The sequence below is a fragment of the Suricata suricatta genome, chromosome 16 (assembly GCF_006229205.1).
Source record: "Suricata suricatta isolate VVHF042 chromosome 16, meerkat_22Aug2017_6uvM2_HiC, whole genome shotgun sequence".
NCBI lineage: Eukaryota > Metazoa > Chordata > Mammalia > Carnivora > Herpestidae > Suricata > Suricata suricatta.
Genome location: NC_043715.1, coordinates 8,642,933 through 8,664,548, shown reverse-complemented (window position 1 = coordinate 8,664,548; position 21,616 = coordinate 8,642,933). Strand labels below are relative to the sequence as shown.

The 21,616-nt window shown below is 43.6% G+C and overlaps 1 protein-coding gene across 10 annotated transcripts in view; it reads left to right on the top strand.

Moving 5' to 3' along the window:
• WWOX (WW domain containing oxidoreductase) overlaps positions 1 to 21,616 on the top strand; it is a 923,424-nt gene that overhangs the window by 391,182 nt on the left and 510,626 nt on the right. For 2 of the 10 annotated variants that reach the window (XR_003904123.1, XR_003904122.1), the window contains exon 9: positions 18,959 to 19,071. The exons of 4 other annotated variants lie outside the window; for them this stretch is intronic. Coding sequence is in view for 3 of the 6 variants with exons in the window: in XM_029926484.1 (XP_029782344.1) it covers positions 10,518 to 10,535 (18 nt within the window). In the remaining 3 variants the exon portion in view is untranslated. Of the gene's footprint in view, positions 1 to 10,517; positions 10,570 to 18,958; positions 19,128 to 21,616 lie in introns of those variants that run through there. 4 more of the 10 variants (XM_029926486.1, XM_029926485.1, XM_029926484.1 and 1 more) reach the window with 3 other exon arrangements.

Genomic DNA, 21,616 nt, shown 5'->3' with positions numbered 1-21,616 from the left:
ATATTAGCCCTTTATCTGATATGTCATTTGCAACTATCTTTTCCCTCACTGATGTATTTTGAAAGGGTGGCCTTGCCTGCAAAACTAGGACAAAAGAGAACTAGCCAGGGGGGCCGACCACGGAAACTCCCGCCTGGCCCACCCACCTTTGTGGCTGAGCTCGTGGCTGAGTGAGGGGACATAAAAGGAGGAGGTTCTGAGAAGCCCCCAGAGGGTGGTCTTGCCCAGGGTCCATTACCAGGCTGGAGTGACAGAGTGTGGCACGTCCGTGGCCCATCCCGTGTCTAATGGAACAGACAGGAGCCCCTCACTGCCCTTGTTTTTCAGCGGCTCGTCCTGGGCTCTGTGAGGTTTATTAACCTCAGCGTCTAGTGGAAAATGTGTCGCCATGTTAGATCCACAGCCCCTCTTCACCGCTCAGAGTATTGGAGGCGGCAGGAGTCTTTGTCTTATTTACAAGCAGTGCATGGGAGAGACACTTAGGGCAGAAGAATGCTGTCGTAAAAATCCGTGCGGAATTTGAAAGTGTGCATTAATGCATGTGACCAGATGGTTCTAAAATATGCCACTTTAACCAAAAATCATCCTCTGAAAAACTCTTCTGAAGAACATTGACTGTGCATAATAACTGCCTTGAGTAGGGCCATAATTGTAGAAAATGTATGAGGTACGGGATGAAGATGAGGGAGGGAAGTGGCTCCTACTTCTCATTACAGGGTCCCTCCAAATGCCTGCCTGGAAAAAAAAAAAAATCACCCGATGCAGGGAACTGTGGCAACACTTAGACCATTTAGAATCACTGTGAGTTATTACCCAGAAATTGCTAACCACTGCTTTCTAAGTTATATATTAAAAAAAAAAAAAAAAGAAGAAGAAGCTTCTAAATTCTGAAACTCCAGAAGCAACCAGCTGTTAGTTCCGTGTCACAATATTCATACTGGTGTCTGCAAGTATATTCTTAGGTTTGTTTTCTGCTTGTGTCTTACAAGTTTTAAGGGCCATCAGTCGAAGCGTCTAATAATCTTAACACTGTTGTATTTACACTTGAGATCTTATTATCCTCCCCTTCGCTGTGTAAACAGATGAATAACCTGCTTGGGATTCTCCCAGACTGTGCTCATTGCAGACTTCCAGGCACAGTGAGAGGGAAGGCTCCTGGGTCAGCCCGTCCGGTTTGTTCATTAGACAGAAGGGGAGACAGCGTCCCCAATTCACCATCACTGGGGGGCAGGTGGGGTTACCAAATAGGCCCCTTGATCTGTCCCAGGAGCCCTCAAGTTTTGCACACCATTGTTTAAAATGGCAAGAGGCCTTGGGACTTTTTTTTTTTTTAATTAAGACATCATGCAAACGGAAATATGATTCTCCTTAGCAGAAAGAAACCATTCCCCACCAAAAAAGAGCCAGGAAAATGTTTCATCAGGTCTCTATATTGGGATTAATACAAGCCGGTGCACTTTTCGTTGGATTAAAAAAAGGATTTTCCTTTATTAAGCCTGCTATTTCATATCGCTGTTCAAATTTGACATCCACCTTTAAGTTTGCCTAAAATTATTACCACTTTGTTGTCATTCACTTACAGGCTCTTCAGTGGGTGTCTTCTTCTCATTTGCAACATACCTTTTAAGGAACAGTTGGAAAAGAAGAGAAAAAAAATAATATGCCTTTTAAAGAGTAGTTGGGGAAAAAAAAGGAAGGAAAAAATGTTAAATGTTAATGATTTCTTTCCTCACTGCAATTTTTGTCAGCTCCGTTTTGTACATATATGATTATGAAGCAATTTGCATGAAATTTACACCTTTTCAAATTTTGAAAATTGCCTTGTTGAAAAAGAATCGCTGTACTTCTCAATACCACACTGATTAATCACAGTTATAGAGTAGACATAACATTTTTATTAAACTCTCAGTGAGCAGGAAAATTAGCACTTCCTGCAATAATCATACTAATTTCATTAGTGAACGTTTTCATTTATAAAGTGCCTCTTCCTTATGTTGAACCTTTTATCCTTTTCTTATTGACCAAAGAGAGGGCATATCTTTGGGAGCCGGTAATAAACCGTCTTCGTAATACGATGTGACCCCATTGACAGGCGGCTACTTCTGGCCGATCATTTTCCTTGATCATAAATAGCCATCGGCACCTTTTATCACGTGGGGCTCTTTGAGCTTTCTTTTTGAATTTCAAATATGATGAGATAGTTTCCATCCTTAGGAGCGTGCAGTGGGATGGTTCTTGGCCAGATTAAAACTCTAAAATATCAGGTGGATATGAAGATAAAGAAAATACAGGTGTTAGTTGTTTCGTGTTCATATAGCTTCTTTATTGGGTGCTTATGATAAAGGGGAAACAGGAGGGGATATAGGAAAGGCTCCTGGTCCTGTTTGACTTTCTAGAAATTGAACTTTGCAGGCAAACTCAAGGAGAAGTAGTGGAGTGGAAATAGGGTCTGCCGGGTTAAGGGCCAGGGACCCAAGCGTCTTATTTACATGTAGAAGTCTCCACCCACCACAGAGTCCTTTCTCAGTTGTGAGGGTGGCCGCACTCTTGTGATAATTATTTATTTTCCGTCACCCTACCAAATGCCAGGCTCTATTTCTGGTGCTGAGGCCACGAACGTGAACCCCCAAGGCAAGCCAGCTGCCTCCCCCCACAAAGTTCACCTTCCAGTGGGGGAGCCAGCCCAGAAGCGAGTAAATAGCTGGATCAAATCTATTCCAGCAGCGGTGCCTGTTCAAGAAGCCAGCAAACATGGCGTCTTCCGGAAAGGACAGTCGGGAGTGGACGGGGGCTACCTTGAGAAGGGATGGCCAGGAGACACTGAATTCGAAGCTTCAAAGATGAGAGGGGCCCAGGGATGGAAAGAGCCAGAGGAAAAGTGTTTCAGGCAGAAGGAACCGAGAGTGAAAAGGTGCCCTGTCAAGGCAAACACTGTCCATTGTTGAAGAAACAGCATTGACTAGAGGGTTTGTTCATGGGCCCTGTGATTTTTAAATTTAGAATTGAGGTTTGTGCTTGATGTGAAATATTGATCCTTTCTTTTGTCTTAAGTGCATCGGGAAAGCTGTTTATATTCAAAGTAAAAGAGAAACATACATTTCTGAACACCCAGTTGGGGAGAAAGGGGCTGCGGCAGCTTCTAAGTGTTAGGAACACAGGTGATTTTCTCCTTGTGCTTTTTTATTTTTTATTATTAAAAATTTTTTTAATGTTTAATTTATTTTTGAGAGAGAGAGACAGAGCATGAGCAGGAGAGAGGCAGAGAGAGAAAGTCACAGAATCTGAACCTGGCTCCAGACTCTGAGCTGTCAGCACAGAGCCCAACACAGGGCTCAAACTCAGGAGTGACCAGATCATGACCTGAGTCAAAGTTGGATGCTTAACCAACTGAGCCCCCCAGACCCACCTGTGTGTCAGTTTTTTTTTTTAAAGGGTGGATTCTATGGCTTTTTATGTGCCAGTTACAGCCTAGAAAGGTAAGTGACTGCCAAGCTCATACTGCCAGTAGGCTGGGGGGCCGTGATAAACCACACAAAACTGAAATTTCCCAGTAAAACATGTATATTCATTAGATGCATTATGCTGTAGCGTCACTGATAACTTTTCATTGGCTTATATCTTGGTTTGTCATCTTTGTATGTAGATTTTTAAGGGCAGTAACTATCTTAGAATTCTGAGCATCCTTAAAGTACCATGTTATTGAAGATATGCTCAAACTCAACAGTAAGCAGACATTACAAAGAACACAAAAATGAAAAGTTATTTCATACTCACTGGATTAGAAAAAAAATTAAGTACTCTGGCAATACCAAGTATTGGCAAAGATACGAAGTAACAGGAAATTTCATACATTGCTGGTCAGCATATAAACTGATCAAGCCATTTTGGAAAGTACTTTGGCATCACCTAATATAGTCATCCATAAGCTATATAGTTTCACTCCTATGGACATGCCTTTGAAACACCCTTGAGAACTAGAAAAATGACTAGAGAGAAATTCTGGCACATTATTTATGGTAATAAGAAACTGAAAATTCCCCAAAAGGTATCCATAATTAAATGAGGAGATAAAAGGCGGAATACTGGGTATTCATAGAGAGGAATACTAGTTTGCAGTGAAAATGAATGAATGAATTCCCATAACCCGAATCCACATAGAAGAATCTTGAAAACGCAATGTGGAATTTAAAAAACAGTTACATAGATATATACACAGTATGATTCAACTCATAGCAAGTCCAAAACATAGGTAGAACTAAACAGATTGAGGATATAAGAATTAAGTGCTTCATGCCATAAAGAAAAGCAAGTGAATGCAGAACACAGAATATGACCTGGTGCTTCCCCAGGTATGGAGTGGGGTGGGGGGGTGGAGAGGAAGGGAGAATAATACCTTGGGGAGGGGCACATGGGGGAAGTAGCGCAAAGTTCCATTTAAGTCATTCTGTTTACCATTGTTTAAACCATACATAAAGTACGTATATGAACTCTTTTATTATGTATGCACATTGCACACTACTGAAAGATTAAAATTACTCTGGTACCTTGAACCTGAATCAGGCGGCAGGCGCTTGGCTCAGTTGTTTGTTCTCCTTCTCAGTCTTGACCCACAGTGAGATCTCTTGCCGCATGAACACAATGGGAGACTGGTATTGCCTCACATGACTCTAAGTTCTTCATACTCCAATCTATCCTCTGTACCCGACGCAGTTTTCAAAAACACAGTCTTTACCCTACTGCTCATCTGTTCAAAGACATTGAATACCTCTCATGGCCTCCAGGACTGAACCCCTGCTCCCCAGCCTGTCCGTTATTTTACCAGTTTTTTCTCTGCCTCACCATTCCTCCCCCTGTTTCCCCCTAGTATTTCAATACATTTTCTTGCTCATAATTCTGTGGTCAATTACCAGACCGGCCATGGACGCAGCAGTGAACGCTCAACCTGTGGCTTTTGTCGGGCTCCTCTGCTTCCTGTCCTGCCAACATCGTTCGTTCATTCTTGATCTCTACTTGTACACACTCCAGTTTCTGCATTTGTGCATCATGTAGAATTCTTGGTACACAAATGAACACAGGTTTTGCAGTTTAATGTAACACATGTTTCATATTCCATAGTTTTCGTGGGTCAGGTGTCTGCGCATGTCTTTAGCTGGGTTTTCTGCTTAGGGTCTCACAGTCTCCCACAGTCAAGGTGACAGCCTGGTGGCGTTCTCATAGAGAAGCCCAACTAGGAAAGAGTTGGCTTCCAGAGTCCCCACCACACCTTCATGATCACAAAGGCCAGTTCCTGGCAGACTTCATTTTCTCCTAGCTGTATGACTCAGGGCTTCTTGGATAGTTGGTTGTGGCTGGAGGCCCCCTCAGCAACTAGTGGTGGCCGTCAACTCCTAGAAGTCAGCCATAGTTCCTCATCACATGGGCTTTCCCAATATGGCAGCTTACTTCATCAAGACTTCAGAGAGAGCCTAGAACAAGTTGGCTGGCAGGACAGATTCTTATATAATGTAATGTGATCGCAAGTGTAACATCCCATCAGCTTCTGTTGGCTGGAAACACCTCACAAGACCTGCCCTCACTCAGAGGAGGGGGGAATGATCCAAATGAATAAGCCCCAGGAGGCAGGCATTGTGTGAGACCTCCTTAGCTTCTGTCCACCCCAACTTGTGTCTTCTCTCGGCTGCCGGTTCATGTCTGTGAATCCCCTAAAACTGAATCCCATGTCTGTGATTGCTCCCTCCCTGGGAGCAGCAGGAAGACGACCTTGAGAATCTCAAGGCCAGAAGGTCTGCCTTTAAAAAGCTGCCTTCTATAGCCTTCAAGTTAAAGAAGGAAGATTTTGAAGAAAGCCTTTGCCTGTGTTAATTGCAGTCCTGAGTCACTTTCAGCAGGGATGGGAAATAGCCTCTGGGCCGGTTCCACCCTTGAAGGTGACAGCACATCAAGACTGTTTGGTTTTCATTTTCAAATAGCAGTTGTTAGACCCCTAAAGATTAGGGTTTCTCAAATACTGATCAGAATAGGTATCTGGGAAATATTTGTTAAGAGGACAGTAGCCTCTGATAGGCTTGCCCTCACACTAGCAGAAGTCCTGAGGATGTGATGCCCATCTTGTGTCCAATATTCTGTAGAGCCTTTGAGGGATGCTCGGAAAGCCAAGAGATTTCTGCGATGATGACAAGACGCAGAGTGTCCGATTTCACCTCCTCCTCAGATCCTGTGGCATCAGCTTTGATTGGAGTGGGGCATTTGATTTTCTCCGTTCCTTCCTCTGAGCCATGAATTTGACAAATATTTAGTAAGCACCTGCCATGCTCTTGGCACTGGTATAGATCACAGCGCCATTTTGAAACCATAACCTGAATAATGGACAGCATACCCATAAAGCCACCTTCTGGTCTCGATTATTTTTAACACATAAGGAAAAACTTCATTAAATCAAGTCACAGGAACTCCATTTACTTTTAACCCCACATGGTGAAGTTGTCAATGTGGGATGCCTCTAAACTCACAGATGAAAAATGCCTAGGTAAATACTGCAAGGGACATTTTTAAGCATGTAAAAAAATCAATTTTCATAAGGTTACATCTTTTTACCTCTTTATATAAAACATGCTATATTAAAAGAGAGATTAAATTTTACTCTGTGGAGTAAAATGCAAACACAAAATTATTTTTTCATTTTTCAGAGCATGTACTGGATTATCATTTATTTATGAGGCTTTTTTTAATCTAGAATATATGGAAATCTTTTCTTGAAGCACAATATAATATTGAATTGGGAATGTTGTCTGACAGTTTCCCTCTTACAGTTGCATAGAATGATTCTCCTGTATGAATTTTTAAAAGAAACTTCAATATACTCTGCATCTGAAAGGAAAGAAGTCATCGCCATAATCTTGAGGAATCTTTTAAATGGCCTCCATGCCACTTCCTCTGTGTTTCCCCAACTTTGCTGCAACAAATAATGCTTCTCCAATTTTCCAGAACTCAAAGGATGTACGGTTTGCTTTCTCGTGTCCAAAAGGTACACCCAGCAAGTTCACCTCCCGAAGACAGTGTTATCGGTTCGGAATAGAGCTGTAACGTGATTTCTGTTTTCCTTTTACACCACTTTTCCTTGCTTGGAGGCGCTGGGCTTGAAAGGGCATCATGCCCCTCATTTTCCATGAGGCCCATGTCTTTCCACTGCAGGCCCTTCAGATCATGGGCTAAAGCCACACAGCCAGGAGATCAGGGACACATAAAACTGCAGGTTTGGGCATCAATCATTTCTGAAGTATCCCTGTAATGTTTGCCCTCCAAACTACTCAGTAAACACTACTGTCAACTCACTTGTATGTGGCTTGATCATGTGTTTCACATCCCTTTCCCACTTTGTGGGAACACACCACCCGAAACGGAGCGATTTTGTCTAGATTATCTACAGCGACCTGGCTTCACCGGTCTCCTTGCGACTCAGGCCATATACCCTGATCGGTTATGGCACATACTTACCATGGTGGGAATTGGTAGGTGCCAGTGCCTTGTTAGGGCTAGATTCAGGTCTGGATCACGTTTCATTGGCCAAAGCCAGTTATGTGGCTCAGTTCAACTTCAGTTGGGAAATTTTACATCTTCCAGGGAGGTGTGAGGATGTAACGTATTTGCTGAATAGACTTTCTACATAGTCGTTGGGATTTATTGGAGATAAAGACATATCTGTGTATCTATATATATCTATCTCTTATAAATATATTTATCTCTAATAAATATATTATAAATATTTATGTGTTTATAAGTGTATATTTTAATTATAAAGTATACTTTTATAAAATTAAATAAAAATAGCTTGTTCAGATTTTAGCCTGCTTCAGAATATCACCTCTAGCACTTGCATCTGTCTCTTACATTGCATGAGTAAGGTGGCCTGACCCCTCATTCATCATTGAGCTGGCTCACTTTTTATCCAACCCCAGATTCCACCAAGAAGCACTGGGTCCACGATTCTCAACTTTGGAGCCAGACCAGCTAGAGTTCAACTCCAAACTCCTACTCCCCCAGCTTTGTGACCTTGGATAATTTACTTAACCTTTCTGAGTTTCAGTTACTAAATCATGTAAATGGTGATGGTTGTACCCACATCTATATCCTTTGCACCTGCGTTGTGACATTTTGGCTCCTCCCCAACTAATAGCTCTAGAATGCCCTGTGCTGGCACTCCCTGTGACCCTGTCATCCGAGCAGTCTTGGAGAAGCTGCCACCTTGTGAAGAATCTGTTGCTAGGGAATGTCAGTGGTATGACTTTCAATTTAGCACACGCACAGGCGACCTTGTTTGGGCTTGTGCCATTGGTAATTCACTTTCGGGATTTTACTTTGACAGAATGTATTCAAATACGGTTTTTGCTGTCTATCGGTTGTACCCTCACAGCCCCAGTTCTTTCAAACAACCAAGACTTGCTAATTAATATTTTTACAAGACCATTTGTCACATGGGTGCCAATTTCAAAAGAAAAAAGCATATGACCTTTGTTCTTCTAGTTACTTCATAACATAGTTGGGTGCCCATTATTTTGACCACCTGCTCCAAAATGTACTTAGATCCCATCTGACCTCAGCACTAGTTGAACTAGTTAATGCTTTGTGCCTTTGTGCCAATTAAAAATAATCTCCCACCACTGAACTGGTCTTTTATCATTCGATGATATGGTGTGTATATATACACCTAATCCAAATATATAGATAAGATTGATGGATAGATAGGTAGAAAAGATAGATCTGTAGTTGCTATGAACAGTGCAAGAGAAATTCATTTCCAGCGATGGGTCATTTGGAAAAAGATCAATATGGTACATCGGCATTATAAATAAATGAAAATGAATACGACCCCATGGTTTTCTGAAAGCCTGGTTTTCTGTGTGGCTCTAAGGACTACATCTCTGACACCTGAAACATGTATTATCTGTTACAGAACACTTGCTTGTGAGCAGGTTTAATGATGAGGGTGCATCTCCATAAATGAAACAGCATTTGTAATGCTGTTACAGCTTTGTTGATTGTTAATATTACTTGGGACATGTCTTGCTTTTCAGAAACCAATACAACAAAATAATGATAGTAGTAATGTCACATCATGCCTCTTCTGCATTTTCTTTTTTTGCCTTTTTCATCGTTTCAGGGTCTCTCTTTTTTCATGTTGTTAGCCACCCCGTGTTTCCTTTTCCATCCTCAGTCCTGTTTTTCTTCCTGTTCATATTTTTTGGAGGCGTTAAAAATCTGGTTAGTGATTTGGCAGTAATTATGAAGCTCCTGCTCTATGGCTACTTTATTAAGTGCTAGGGGTAAAAGGACAGTTTTTGCTTTAGTCTTAAGAAACTCATAGCTTAGTCAAGGAGATAGAGACTTAAATAAATGGCAACAGAGTGTGACGGAACTATGTTTCAGGTATGGAGGACGCAGAATAAGAAGTAGAAGAGAGAGAGAGGGGAGGCTGGCTCCAAGGATGAGGTGGTATCATCCGAAAGTTGAACATTCAGCAGAACTCAGCAAGTAGGCAAAGGAAGGAGGGTTCGTCTAGACAGAAGGATCAGAGGAAGGGAAGAGCATGGGATTTTCAGAGCAGTAAGGTATTTATTCCTAATCGAACATAACCCAGGGAGTAGGCAGGAGCAGAAGATGGGTCTGGCTGGGGAGAAGGGCCTTAAGGCAGGTGCAGTGATGTGCAATGGTGGTAACATGGAGGTAGCCTTCAAATTGAGAAGAGGAAGCCAGCCAGGAATCCCCTAAGCCTTGGCCTGGAGACTTTGAGAGTCAATGTGGTCCAGGAGGGCCTTTTTACCACATTACAGATGGAGCAACGGGCTGAGAAATATTTGAGTTTCCACCTCTTGGAAAACAAATACCATCTACCTTACAAGGCGTTGTGTGAGAAATGAAATAAGATGATAATATCTTTAAATCCCTTACAGTGATACCTGGACCATAGTAGTGCTCAACAAATGTTGAAGATTCTCTTCTACTTGAAATTAGAGGGCCTCAGAGACTCCCTGAGACCCAAGGAAAAGCGTCATCATTTCACTGCATACCGTAGGCTTCATTTCTCAGTATTCAAACCTCGGGGCATGTGAGGGACTCTCAGTGTTTAAGGCAGAATGGCTCCCAAAAGTTTGCTCCTCTGGGTGTGCATTTCTACTGCAAAGTCTTTGAAAGCAAGGGCTCCAATTACTGTTTTCTTTGCCCACAAAAGATTCCATTCGGTGCTGATCACCAATTACTGATCAATTGGCTCTGTGGCCCCAAATAAACAACAGCTCCTCAGAACCAGGCTGGCCCATTGGACACAAAGAGTCCTGACTAATGACCAACGTGATGGCCGGCGGTCCTATCCCAGACAGATGGCCAAATGGAAGGCTTAAGCAAATGGCACAGACATAATTTCTTGAGCATCAGTTCACTTTTCTCCAATATTAACTTTATATTCCAAAAGGTCTGGTATTAGTGAATTATAGAAGCAACTTGTGACATTATCTGATTTGCAGAGTATTGGAAGAATTTAAAGCTCAGCTCCATGGCAGCATTGGGGAAAAAATGGTGAGTAAGAGCGTTCTTCCGTGAAGTTTTTCTAATTATTATTCATTTCATAATGCCGTTTATTAGGGTCTTGATTAGAATGAATTCTTCTCTTAACACCACCCCAAGGATGCCTTGTCATTTCCTGTGGTCGTATGTGCCAACCCAGGTGGTAATTCCTGATCTTGAGACTGGCATAGTAGATGCTGAATGGATACGTGGTAACTTACATGAGTTTAATCATACGAAAATGAGCTACTGCCTATATTAGACTTGATTTCATGCTTAATATATTTTTTTTAATTTAAAAGCTTTCTTGGCTATTTTCTGTTTCTAATTGCTATTGTATATCCTTAATGCACAGGATATGGTCAGGAGAAGTATTTAAAAAATATTTACTATTCTGATGTTATAAAGAAGAAGGTTACATATGGTCATTTGAACTAATTGCTAAAATGACACTACATTAATTAGATAATTAAGGGTCTTGAGCATGTGGCTATTGTATTCATTGGGCTGGAAGCCAACGTTTTCTATAGCTGAGAAAATGGGTTAGCATAATTCAAAATTCAATTGCTGTACCCTTTTTCATATGAATAGATAATACAGAATGAGTCTTAAATCTGGATTGGGAAAACTAACAGGAACTGGTTTTATTTTAATTGAGTTTTAAAGCACTTCGAGGCCTTCTCATTGTCTTTATAGTTTAACCCCTTGTGGTTGTGACCGCCTGCCTTTCAAGTCTTGCCATCCCACAAGTTCATGGTAATGATCTTTCCAGATTTACTGTGAACCCCTAAGGATATGTTCTTCACCAGTAAATGCCTTGAGACATGAAACCAACATCTTTTTGGCCTCTGCCCCCTCTTTGCTGAGAATAAATGCTGCCCATGGTTTGAAGTCCTTTATGGAACCTTAACATATCAAGGTTATTTGTCAGGAAAATTATCTCTTGTAACACCAAGTTCCCTACCTTCAGATGACAGGACTTAATACAAAAGTTTTCCCCATACCAACTAGTAGTGTAAGTGGATTTCATATCCTTTTATTTTATAAAGTTTTGCTTATCAGGTTTGTCATCCTCTATTTGAAATTAAAATGTGTGGTCTCCAGGTGACCTTAAAGCAACTGACCCCCAAATCTAATCACTCCCAGCGTCTGTGAAAATCGACAAATATGTCAGGTATAACTCGTGGCATCAAAACATTGTTTTAAATATTTCATTTGTAGGCAAGGCAAGGATCATTTTCAGGTTAGTCCTCTGAGAAGGATCGCTGGGCACACGAACACCTTTGGTTTCTCTCCTCTATAATCGGCAGTCATTATCAATGGGTTGTATGAGCAGAAAATGTGCAGTTATATGTTCTGCACGAGTGAATTATTGATTGGATTTATGGCCAGAAGAATGTTCCTAAGTGGTCAATACATGGCCGAACTATGTCAGGTGAAGGTAAAAAGAAAGTGAGATCTATATTTTTGATAGCGATTGCTGTTGGGTTATGTTACATTTGTCATTTGAGGTTACCATTGGACATAGATGAAAATGTTAATTATGTTAACATAGATGAAAATATGGTGCCTAGCAGACTCCTTACAAATAGAGAGTGTCAGTGTTTGTTTGTATGTTGGGATTTTTTTTTTTTTTTTGGTCAAATTTATATTCTTCTATAAGCTGACGTTGACTGGCTTGCCTAAATTATCTTGGATGTGTATGGATGACTTAAAAAAATGTGGAGGTATTTATGAAAAACTATATGCAATCCTTATGTTTCTCAGTATTTATTGACCAATGACAACTTCACAAACATGTCATTAGTCCATTGGTTGTTGATTAGTCCCACTTCAGCTCTTACATGTATCTCTGCTATGTCATTTCTGCCAGATGACCGAGGACTCCTGTTTCATAGTGAACTTGTTAATCTACAAAGTTATAGTTGTTGGCAATGTCTTGATCAGGTTGAGCCAAACTATGGCTCCCTGCCAGCTCCCCCTGCAGATCCTCCTGCCCCTGACCATAGAGTGTCCTGGCAACCCCTTATTTGGTGGGTCAGTTATGAGTGGGTGTCCCACTGCTGCCAAGTGGGAACCTGCCGTGCACCAGAGCTCTACTAGTTCTGAAAATATGGGGGTGATGAAGAGGAGGATGTTGCCATTGACATGGCACGGGCTTAAGTGCAGGTGCTTTGCATGCTGTCCAGTATGCAGCGAACCTACTTAAGGCCAACTTTGGGCATGATGAACAAATGTTGACATTATCCTACTGACTATCTCCATTCCCCACACTCAGAGAGTCTTTTGTCCTTGAAGTCTTTGTCCCTGTGAGTCTCTTGGTGGGGGCACCCTGTAATGTGAAGTGTTTAAAGCCGTGTGTTCCCCAGTCACCTGCCGTACACCCAGGCAGCTGTTTTACCCAGTGGTTCAACCAAAGGAAGGGGGCCCTTCATGTGCTGTAGCAACGATTGGCTCTCTTGGTCCTCGTAAGCCAGCCAGAGGAAACTGTGGCATTTCTAGAGTAATTCTGACAATATTCAGGTTTGCTTTATGCATCAATTCGTGAGTGTAAGGCGAAACGTTGCCCCTACACTCAACAAAGGGATTCAGAGTCACAATGAATCCATTAAGAGGGGTTTCGTTTTCATTTTCTCTGAAGCAGAATCCCAGGTCATAAAATGGAATATGGATCGTAGGTTTTGTGGGGAAATGCACTTGGCTGCAGTTCCTTCCTCGAAACGAGGCCTAGCAATACCAGCGTCCCATGGTCATCTTCCCAAGCTGTAACTGAGCCAGTGATAGCATACTGATAATAATGTGAGTGCCTTCGGTGTCAGAGCATCCGGCAGTGGGTGGTCTGGCCCAGGAGCAGATGCCCTGATGTGGTGTTGGTAATCCTGAGGTTTCTGAGTTAAGTGCTTTTGACATGCAGAATCAAGAGTCAAGGGCGAAGCTGCCTTTTAAATGCTGTCTCCCCTGAATGTCCACCTGCAGATGTAACTGAGCCTCTCAGGTGCAGAGATTTCTTAGAGCAAACCTGGTTAGTGTTGCATACCGATTGGGGGGAATATTTTAGGCATTTCCAGTAACTGCTCTGTGACATTGCTGAAGGTCCGAGCCTTCCTGTCCTGCAATAGTTCACAAAGAAAAATGCCATAGTGGACATGTTGCTTAAGCTCCACCACTCACTGTGGTCCACAGCAATTCTTCCCTTCATAATCAAAATTTACCATTATAAAGTTATTTATGTGATTATTATATGTCCTCCACACCAGGCTGTAAGATCCCATGAGGCCCAGGACCATGTCTGTCTTGTTCCTTTCTGCTTCTTGAACAGTAACACAAGTCCCAGTGTAATTACCATCATCACCTTGATCATCATCATCACCATAGCTAATATTTATTGCCATATACAGTGTGTCAGGCACCTTCAGAGGGGCTTTATGTCAATTATACCCTACCCTGGAGCCAAGAATCAAAAGCAAATGGGTCAAGAGGGAAGAACATGGATTTTGGATACCAAACCCTTGAATCCATGGTCCTAAAATGTTGACGTCCAGCCTCAGGATTTTGCCTCAGCACCAAGTCACTTGATCCCTCTATGCTTACATTTCCTCATCTGTAAAAGTAGAAGAATAACCCCCATCTGCCAAGTTTGCAGTGAGAATTAAGCCCAAGGGTTGCTCTGAGCCTTGCACACAAGGGACACCCAAGACACCAAGTGAGCAGAGGTGCTATTTGTATTCACGTTCGGGAGTCTGAGAGTGAGGCTGTCTAGTGTACACACTGATCTAGGAAGGGAGCTAGGGTACACACTATGATCCCATTTTTGTAAAGGTCAGAAGATCAAGACTTCTCCATGTGCGAGAAGTCCGGATAGCGCAGGGGGCAGTGTTCTTGAAGGGGGTGGAGGGCGCCTCCTGGTGGGCTGGAAGTGTTCTGTCTGCTGACCTGGCGATACAGTTCCACGGGTGTGGACATACGAGAAAGCTTACCAAGCTCTGCACTTAATGTCCATGCCCTTCAGTGCATGTAAGCAACCCCTCAAAAGAAAGAATTTGAGCGAATTGTCCATTGGTTGAGGGAGTTTTCTTCCTGCCTCCGTCAGAGCACAAAGTAGGTGCCTGGAGGCCGGGTGGTGAAGGTGGAGGAAGGCCCAGATAAGCACATGGCCTACCTCTGGGTTCTGCTGAGGACCTGTTCAGAGGCAGTTACGGTTCCATCACTCAAAATCTGAACTTAAGAGGAAATTCTTGAGCCACGTCCCTGTGAAATAAATATAGCCTCAGATTTATAATGTGGCTCTTGACCACCCCCGGGCTATTTCTGACCATGGGGACAGCTTAAATCGTGTGGCCCATAAAAAGTCATCTGCAAGCTCAGGCCAAATGTTGATCTATTTTGGGCCAAGAGGAGGCCAACCTTGGCAGTGGCTCTCCCCGAAGTAGGATCCTAAGCTGAGTGGAGAGCTTTGCCCCAGCTGCCGGCCAGGAACCTGGGGATTCCTTAGCGTTCTGTCTCTTTGGGGACCAGCTTTTTAGATGTGGGGCTTATTCGTGCTGCTCCCCAAGGAGCCCACTGATGGGCTCCTGGCTGCTCTTTTGCTGGCCGGGGGAGTTGGCATTAAGTCGGACAAGCCCTGGCTCCCAGAAGGCTCCCCGTGTCCTGTGTCACCCCCTTCTCTTTGCCACGGCAACCTCACCACAACTCTTTGACCTGACTTAACTAGCACCCTCTTCAAAGTCACTTCACACCACCATCTTTTTTTTTTTTTTTTTTTTAGCCTGGCTCGGGCTTGGCTTCCTCCCCCAAGGCCTGGTTCCTCTCCCTCTCTTTCTCCTCCCCCTCCCAGACAGAGGCCATCTTCCGGGTTTGACACAGCTCTGTCTGATTGCATTGGCCCTGCATTATGGTTCACCTCTGGGCCGTCCTGTCCTGTGCTTTCCATGCAGGCTAGAGGTTTTCCTTGCTCTCCAGAGATTTGGTTCCAGGCCCACTTATGAAATAATTGCTCCAGGTAACCTGAGACAAGATAAGGCTCTCTGCGCCTCCACTTTCCTTCATTTGTAAAACGAAAGGCAAGGCTAGCTTCCTTCTCTTCTAATTTTGTTTTTCTAGTTGAATACTATTGTGACACGGTAAGAGACACATATGTTGGTCTCTCCCTCTGACCCCTTCTCATATATTTGGTCTTTGGCCCTCGTTCCTGACAAAAAGCTCCTCAAACTCCTGCTCTTTCCTGGGTGAGAAGCATGTCTTTTGTCCTAATGAAGTAACTGGTGGCAGAATCCTGGTCTCCCAAAAGAGTAGAGACTTGGGAGCTCACTTCCACCTCCCATGCTTTGGAGGGAGAGAGCAGCTGGAAACTGAGTTAATAGTTGATCATGTCTACACAGCCAAACACCTGTAAAAGGCCCTGAGGTGTAGGGTTCTGGACGCCTCTGTATGGGTGAACGCATCCATGAGCTGGGAGGGTGGCCCACCGCACTCCATAGGGACAGAAGCTTCTGTACCCAGAACCCTTCCACACCCTTGTCTATGTGTCCCTACATCTGGCTCTTCGTTTATAACCTTTGAAGGAGTCTTTGGAGGAGGTTGGCAATCGTAAGGAAACTGTTCACCTGAGTCATGTGAGCTGCTCCAGCACATTTTGGAGTTTCGGGAGCAGCTGGTGGGCCCTTCGACATGTACCCAAGTTTGGATAGAAGTTCTGGGTAGCCTGGAGCCTCAAAGTGGAGATGGGCATCTGTGGTGGGGGCAGACCTGTGGTCCTGAGCCCTAGCGCATGGAGTCTGCGTGAACCCTGCTGGGTCAGGAGTGGATTGAAGTGCAGGACACCCAGCTGGGGTTGGAGAAGTGGTCTGTGTGGGGGAAAACCCTGCATGTCTGGTGTCTGAAATATTAAGGCTGAGATGAAAGGAAAAGCAGTGACTCTTCCCCATTCAATGATGTATCATTTTTAGTACCTACCATGTGCCACTGACAGCATTAGATGCTTCTTTACTCACTACCTAATTTAATTCCCCAACCACACTGCAAGCATAACTTATTCTTTCTATTTTAGAAATGAAAAAATAGTGACTCAGAAAGATTAAGTAACTTTCTCAAGGTGACCCAGGCAGAAATTTGATATTAGGAATAACTAACGTTTATTGAGTGCCTTTTGTATGTTTGAGCCTGTCGTAAACCTTTCATACAGATACTCCCATTTCTTCTTTACCACAACCCTAGGATCGAGATGCCAACATCCTCTCTTTGACATAGGGAAATTTCAATTTTGAAAGGCTACGTAATGTGCCCAATAGCATCTATCTATAACTGGTAGAGACTTACTTACAGACGCAGGTTTGTGTGAGTCTGAAATTCATGCCATTTCTATTATATATGACATTGCATCCCTCCATACCCTCGATGGGGAACCCCGCCTTTTTAAGCCTAAAAGATATTACTCCATGATTCCACAGCATCTGAATTTGAAAACTCTATTAGACTCATGAAGAAATCTAGGTATTTGATAATGGCATAATATAGCGAGTATTGTTTTTAAAATTTGTATAACATTTCAAGTAACCAGTGCAATGGAGGATAACTCTCTAATAAAGAATTTTAAAAATATTCAGCAACTCTCTGTCAGACTTTCATCATCATCCCATTCATAATTGATTCCAAAGTTGCACTTATCTTTCAAGATAAGTGTCTTATTGATTATCCTGAAAACAAGGGGTCACCTGCCACTTCCCTCTCCTGATTACCGTAAACAGAGATGTTGATCAGAAGAAATGTCATTTTCTTTGGCGTTGGGCCCATGGGGCATTCTGATGCATTGGTGTGGGGAGTAAAGGAACTATGACCCAGGTCTGCAGGTTTATGGCCATTGTCTTGCTTTTGAGGAGCTGGTGATAGACGTCCATTGGTTAGCCAACACAGTCTTGACCTGTTTTATACCCTATGCTGCCAGACTTCTTCCTGGTAAAGAGGCAGCATGGCCCATTGAATGCCAGTTCCTTGCTGCCAGGAAACATTAAGTCTCTTAAAGTGACATCCTTTCTCTGTGTGTTTACTGGTGGTTATGTAAACCTAACGGGACTTCATCTTGCACAGGATCACAGTGTTTACAAGAGCGCTACGGTTTCTTCTGTAGGTATAATTAGGTACAACACTAATATGGCCCCGTGGTTACACTCAGCATTTCATGTCTGCTTCCTATGTGGCCACAGTTGTGCCCCTCCGTTGAGCTGACCCCTACTCGCATTGCTGCTGAGCCTGGCATGTGTGTAGGGAGCACCAGTGTTGGCAAGGGAAGTGGCAGAGTTTTCCCTTGTGGCTTGGTTGCTCCTACTGGAGCCCTTGAAATACTCTCCAGGTGACAATAGCTCCAGACTCAAACAGGCTGAGGCACTTGGATAGAAGGAGATCTGACTCATGGCTCTCAGGTACGAACAATGAAGATTCAGGCCACTGCATTAAATTAGCAGCCTGATTTCCCGAGGCTGCCACTGGTGAAGGGTTTAGCTGACGTCCTGGGGGACGGGCTGGGGCTACTCTGTACCCAGATGAGCCTTGCTCTCAAGAAGCTCTTGCCCAGCAGGAAAACCCACCCTTTCTTTGACCTTGAAACTTATCTGAGAAGGGGCCTTGTAACTTGCTTGAAGCAGGTCATGCGCAGGAGAGACGTTCCCCTACTAGAATCATAGAATATACAAAAGCCACCACCAGCACCGGTTTGTTCCGTTATTTCTAGATGGGGACATGGAGGTACAGAGAGGGTTGAGGTCATTCTGTCCGCTGAGCCATTGTCTAGTGTCCATTCCTGGTGAGATGTCCTGGGTGCCACTTAATGCGTATACGACCTTATTCATTTCACATCAACTGATTGAGCATCTACTGGGTACCAGAGAAGCTGGGAATAATGAGATAAATCCAGAATGGTCCCTGCGGGGAAGCACAGGTTTCTTTGTGATGCTGGTAATGGTAATAATGGTGGTGGAGGAGGAGGAGGAGGAGGAAGAGGAGAACCTTGGCCTTGTCAGGAAGAAATAGCTTCTTCCTTCCCTGTCTCTCATCTGTACTGTGTAGTAGCCATTCTGCAGCGCCTCCTTCTGGGAACCAGGCCACCATATTGAGATACTTATTTCCTCTGACCCAGTGCTATTCCAGACATAACCGATAGACTGTAGGAAGATGGATCATAGATGATAACCACATAGAGTGGGAGTTGGCTCACACAGTCATGGAGGCTGACAAGTCAGAATCCAAAGGCCCGAGACCAGAAGGAGCGGTGGGGTAAATCTGAAGCTAGAGGCCTGAGAATGAGGTGCTCTGAAGTCAGAGCACAAGAGAAGGTGGATGTATTAGCTCAATAAGAAACAGCAAATGACCTCCCTTCTTTACCTTTTTTGCTCTACTGGGCCCTCAACAGACTGGATTCTCAGGTGCCTCCCCACTCTGTCTTCACTAAGGCCTCTGGATCCTGCAAGGAAACTGCAGCAGAGAGACCATTGCTTAGTGCGGGCTTCTGGTAATGGCATAAAGGTAACCAATAATTGGATGATAAAGTGCCCTGATTTCCTATAAAACATACAGACTTGTGAGGGTAAAAATGGAATGTATAGTGTGTGACTCTTCACTTTCTTTTGGTTTCCCCTGGTTTAACCATTTCACAACCTGTCTGCTGGCCTTTTTTTGTTTTTGTTTTTTTATGTAGAATAAAAAACATGGGCATTAACCATGATGCTGCTTGGAAGGTGAGAAAAGATGGAAAACTCTAGGGCAAAAGGTCTTCCCATAAGAAGTTGTGTATTTGCTGAAATTTTCCAAAAGGATTTCACAGTAGGCCACATCTCTTATCTACCTGAAGTCTATGATTTTTGGTGAATTCTGCGCTTTTTCTGTGTGTCAGGTACTGTGATAGGTCCTAGGATTGCAGAAGCGAAATGAAGTATGATACCTGCCTTCATGAAGAAAAAATGAATATAGAAAAATCTTACAATGCTTGGTAGATACTAAGTGCTAAGCTGAGGGCTAGTGAAGGGTTCCGGTGTGTTAAATCCTCTTAGAAAAGGGTACATCAGTGTATTCTGTATGGAAGGAAAGATCCAATATGGTGGTTATGGTCCAGCAGGTAGAAGAAACAGTCTAATTCTACTATCATTTTTGCTGCTCACTAAAGACTTAATCAGATTGTCCCAGTTGAGGAGGAGGGAGGAGGGCAAAGAGGTTGGACATGGAGCATTGAAAGCACACAGAAACCATGCGATAAATTACAGTACCGGATGTAGAAGAAACATGACCTGTGGCAACTGGGTGGCTCCTTTGGTTAAGTGTCCGACTCTTGATCTCAGCTCAGGTCATGGTCTCATAGTTCCTGAGTTCAAGCCCCACATCGGGCTCTGCATTGATGTTGCAGGGCCTGCTTGGGATTCTGTCTCTCCTCTCTGACCCTCTCCCACTTGTGCTCGCTCACTCTCTCTCAACATAAATAAATAAACTTAAAAAAAGACGAAAATAAACATGACCAAGGGCTCCCGCAATTGATATGTTAGGGCAGAGAGAAATGTCTTGTAACTCAGTTAAGTATTGAGAGCTTTCATCTTATACAGCTCATACATAAAGGAGCTGCAAGGGGGTGCATGCCAGTTCTGGTGTATTCCATCTGCAGGTCTTGATTTCCAGTAGATCATGGTGTAAGCCTCTAATAGGAAGTGCGTCCAGGGTGGTTGAAGAGGAGCAGTTCCGAACTCAAGACCGGCTGAGACCGTCCAGTTGCTGCATTCCCATTCCTAAGCCCCGAGTTGCTTCAGGTCAGGGATAAAATGGTACCTACTTATATCAGTTGAGACACTGGCCTGTGTGTAGCGGGAAATTCAACTTGCAATGATTTCAGTGGTATTAAAAAGTGTTACACCACTTACTCCAAAAGCAGGTGTCCATTTTGGTGACATGCCATGATCTGGCTTCACTTCTCTGTGATTCTTTATCAGTTGTTTCCTCAGAATCTCCCTCATATTTTCAATATGGCTTCCCCAATTCCAGACATAACCAGAGTGCACAGTGCTGGAGGACAAAAGGTCCCTTCTCTTCTTGTGTGTGTCTCTCAGGAACTCAGGAATCTTCCCCCAGAGCCCCTTACCACGTTTATCCTGACACCTCATTGGCCAGAACCACATAAAATGCCTATATCTAGCCTTTGGACCTGCCCTGATTGGGAGCTTAAGCCACGGAAGATTCATAGCCCACTTGTAGTCATGTGGCAGAGGGGGCTCTGTCATCAAGGGGGAATTGGAGGATGGATATTGGATGGATAATCAAGTATCTGCTCCATGACTTTATAGGGAAATGAGAGTTCCTCAAAATAAGGCTTGTGGGACACTTTACAAGCACATGGCACATGGTCACAACTCACTCAAATTCAGCCATCACAGTGATGACTGACAGCAGTAGTGGGAAGTGGGCTCATGGAGGTATCTTGGCCACTGTTGCAAAGTAGTTGTTAGGGTCACGTGAAGAAGGTCCCTCTGCAGCAAATAGACCTTTTCTCACCCCCTCCAATCTTTGCTCTCACCCTTCTCTGACACGTCTCCCTTCCACCTTAAGCCCTCATTCCATAGTTCTTCTCAAGAGAGTGTGAGGTGCTTGAAGGATACCAAAGTCAACATCGGGTAACTGGGCTTTGGATTCAGGGAACCATCTCTGTCCTGTTTATCTCTGTCATCTCAGATGAGTCTATCTCTTTCTCTGAGCCTCAGTGTACCAAGGTATAAAATGGGGATAACCATATCAGTCTTTTCTGCTATGAGGAAAACAGACTGAAATTACCAACCTAAACGCCTTCAGTAACTACTTCCTGAAGTTGGAGGCTGAACCACTTCCTTCCACCTACAGACCGGGCGGGGTCATTTGCCTAGTGTGGCACTAGCTGGTGAAAAGTCAGTCACTGCAGCCTCTCTGAACTCCCACCACTGCCCCTGCTTTTCTAGAAAACAATCAGCAACGGCTCACTGTACAAATGTGCTCAAGCGACTATAACCACGAGTGTTTGTAACAATGCGCCTATTGACTTCTTATTTCAATAGATATC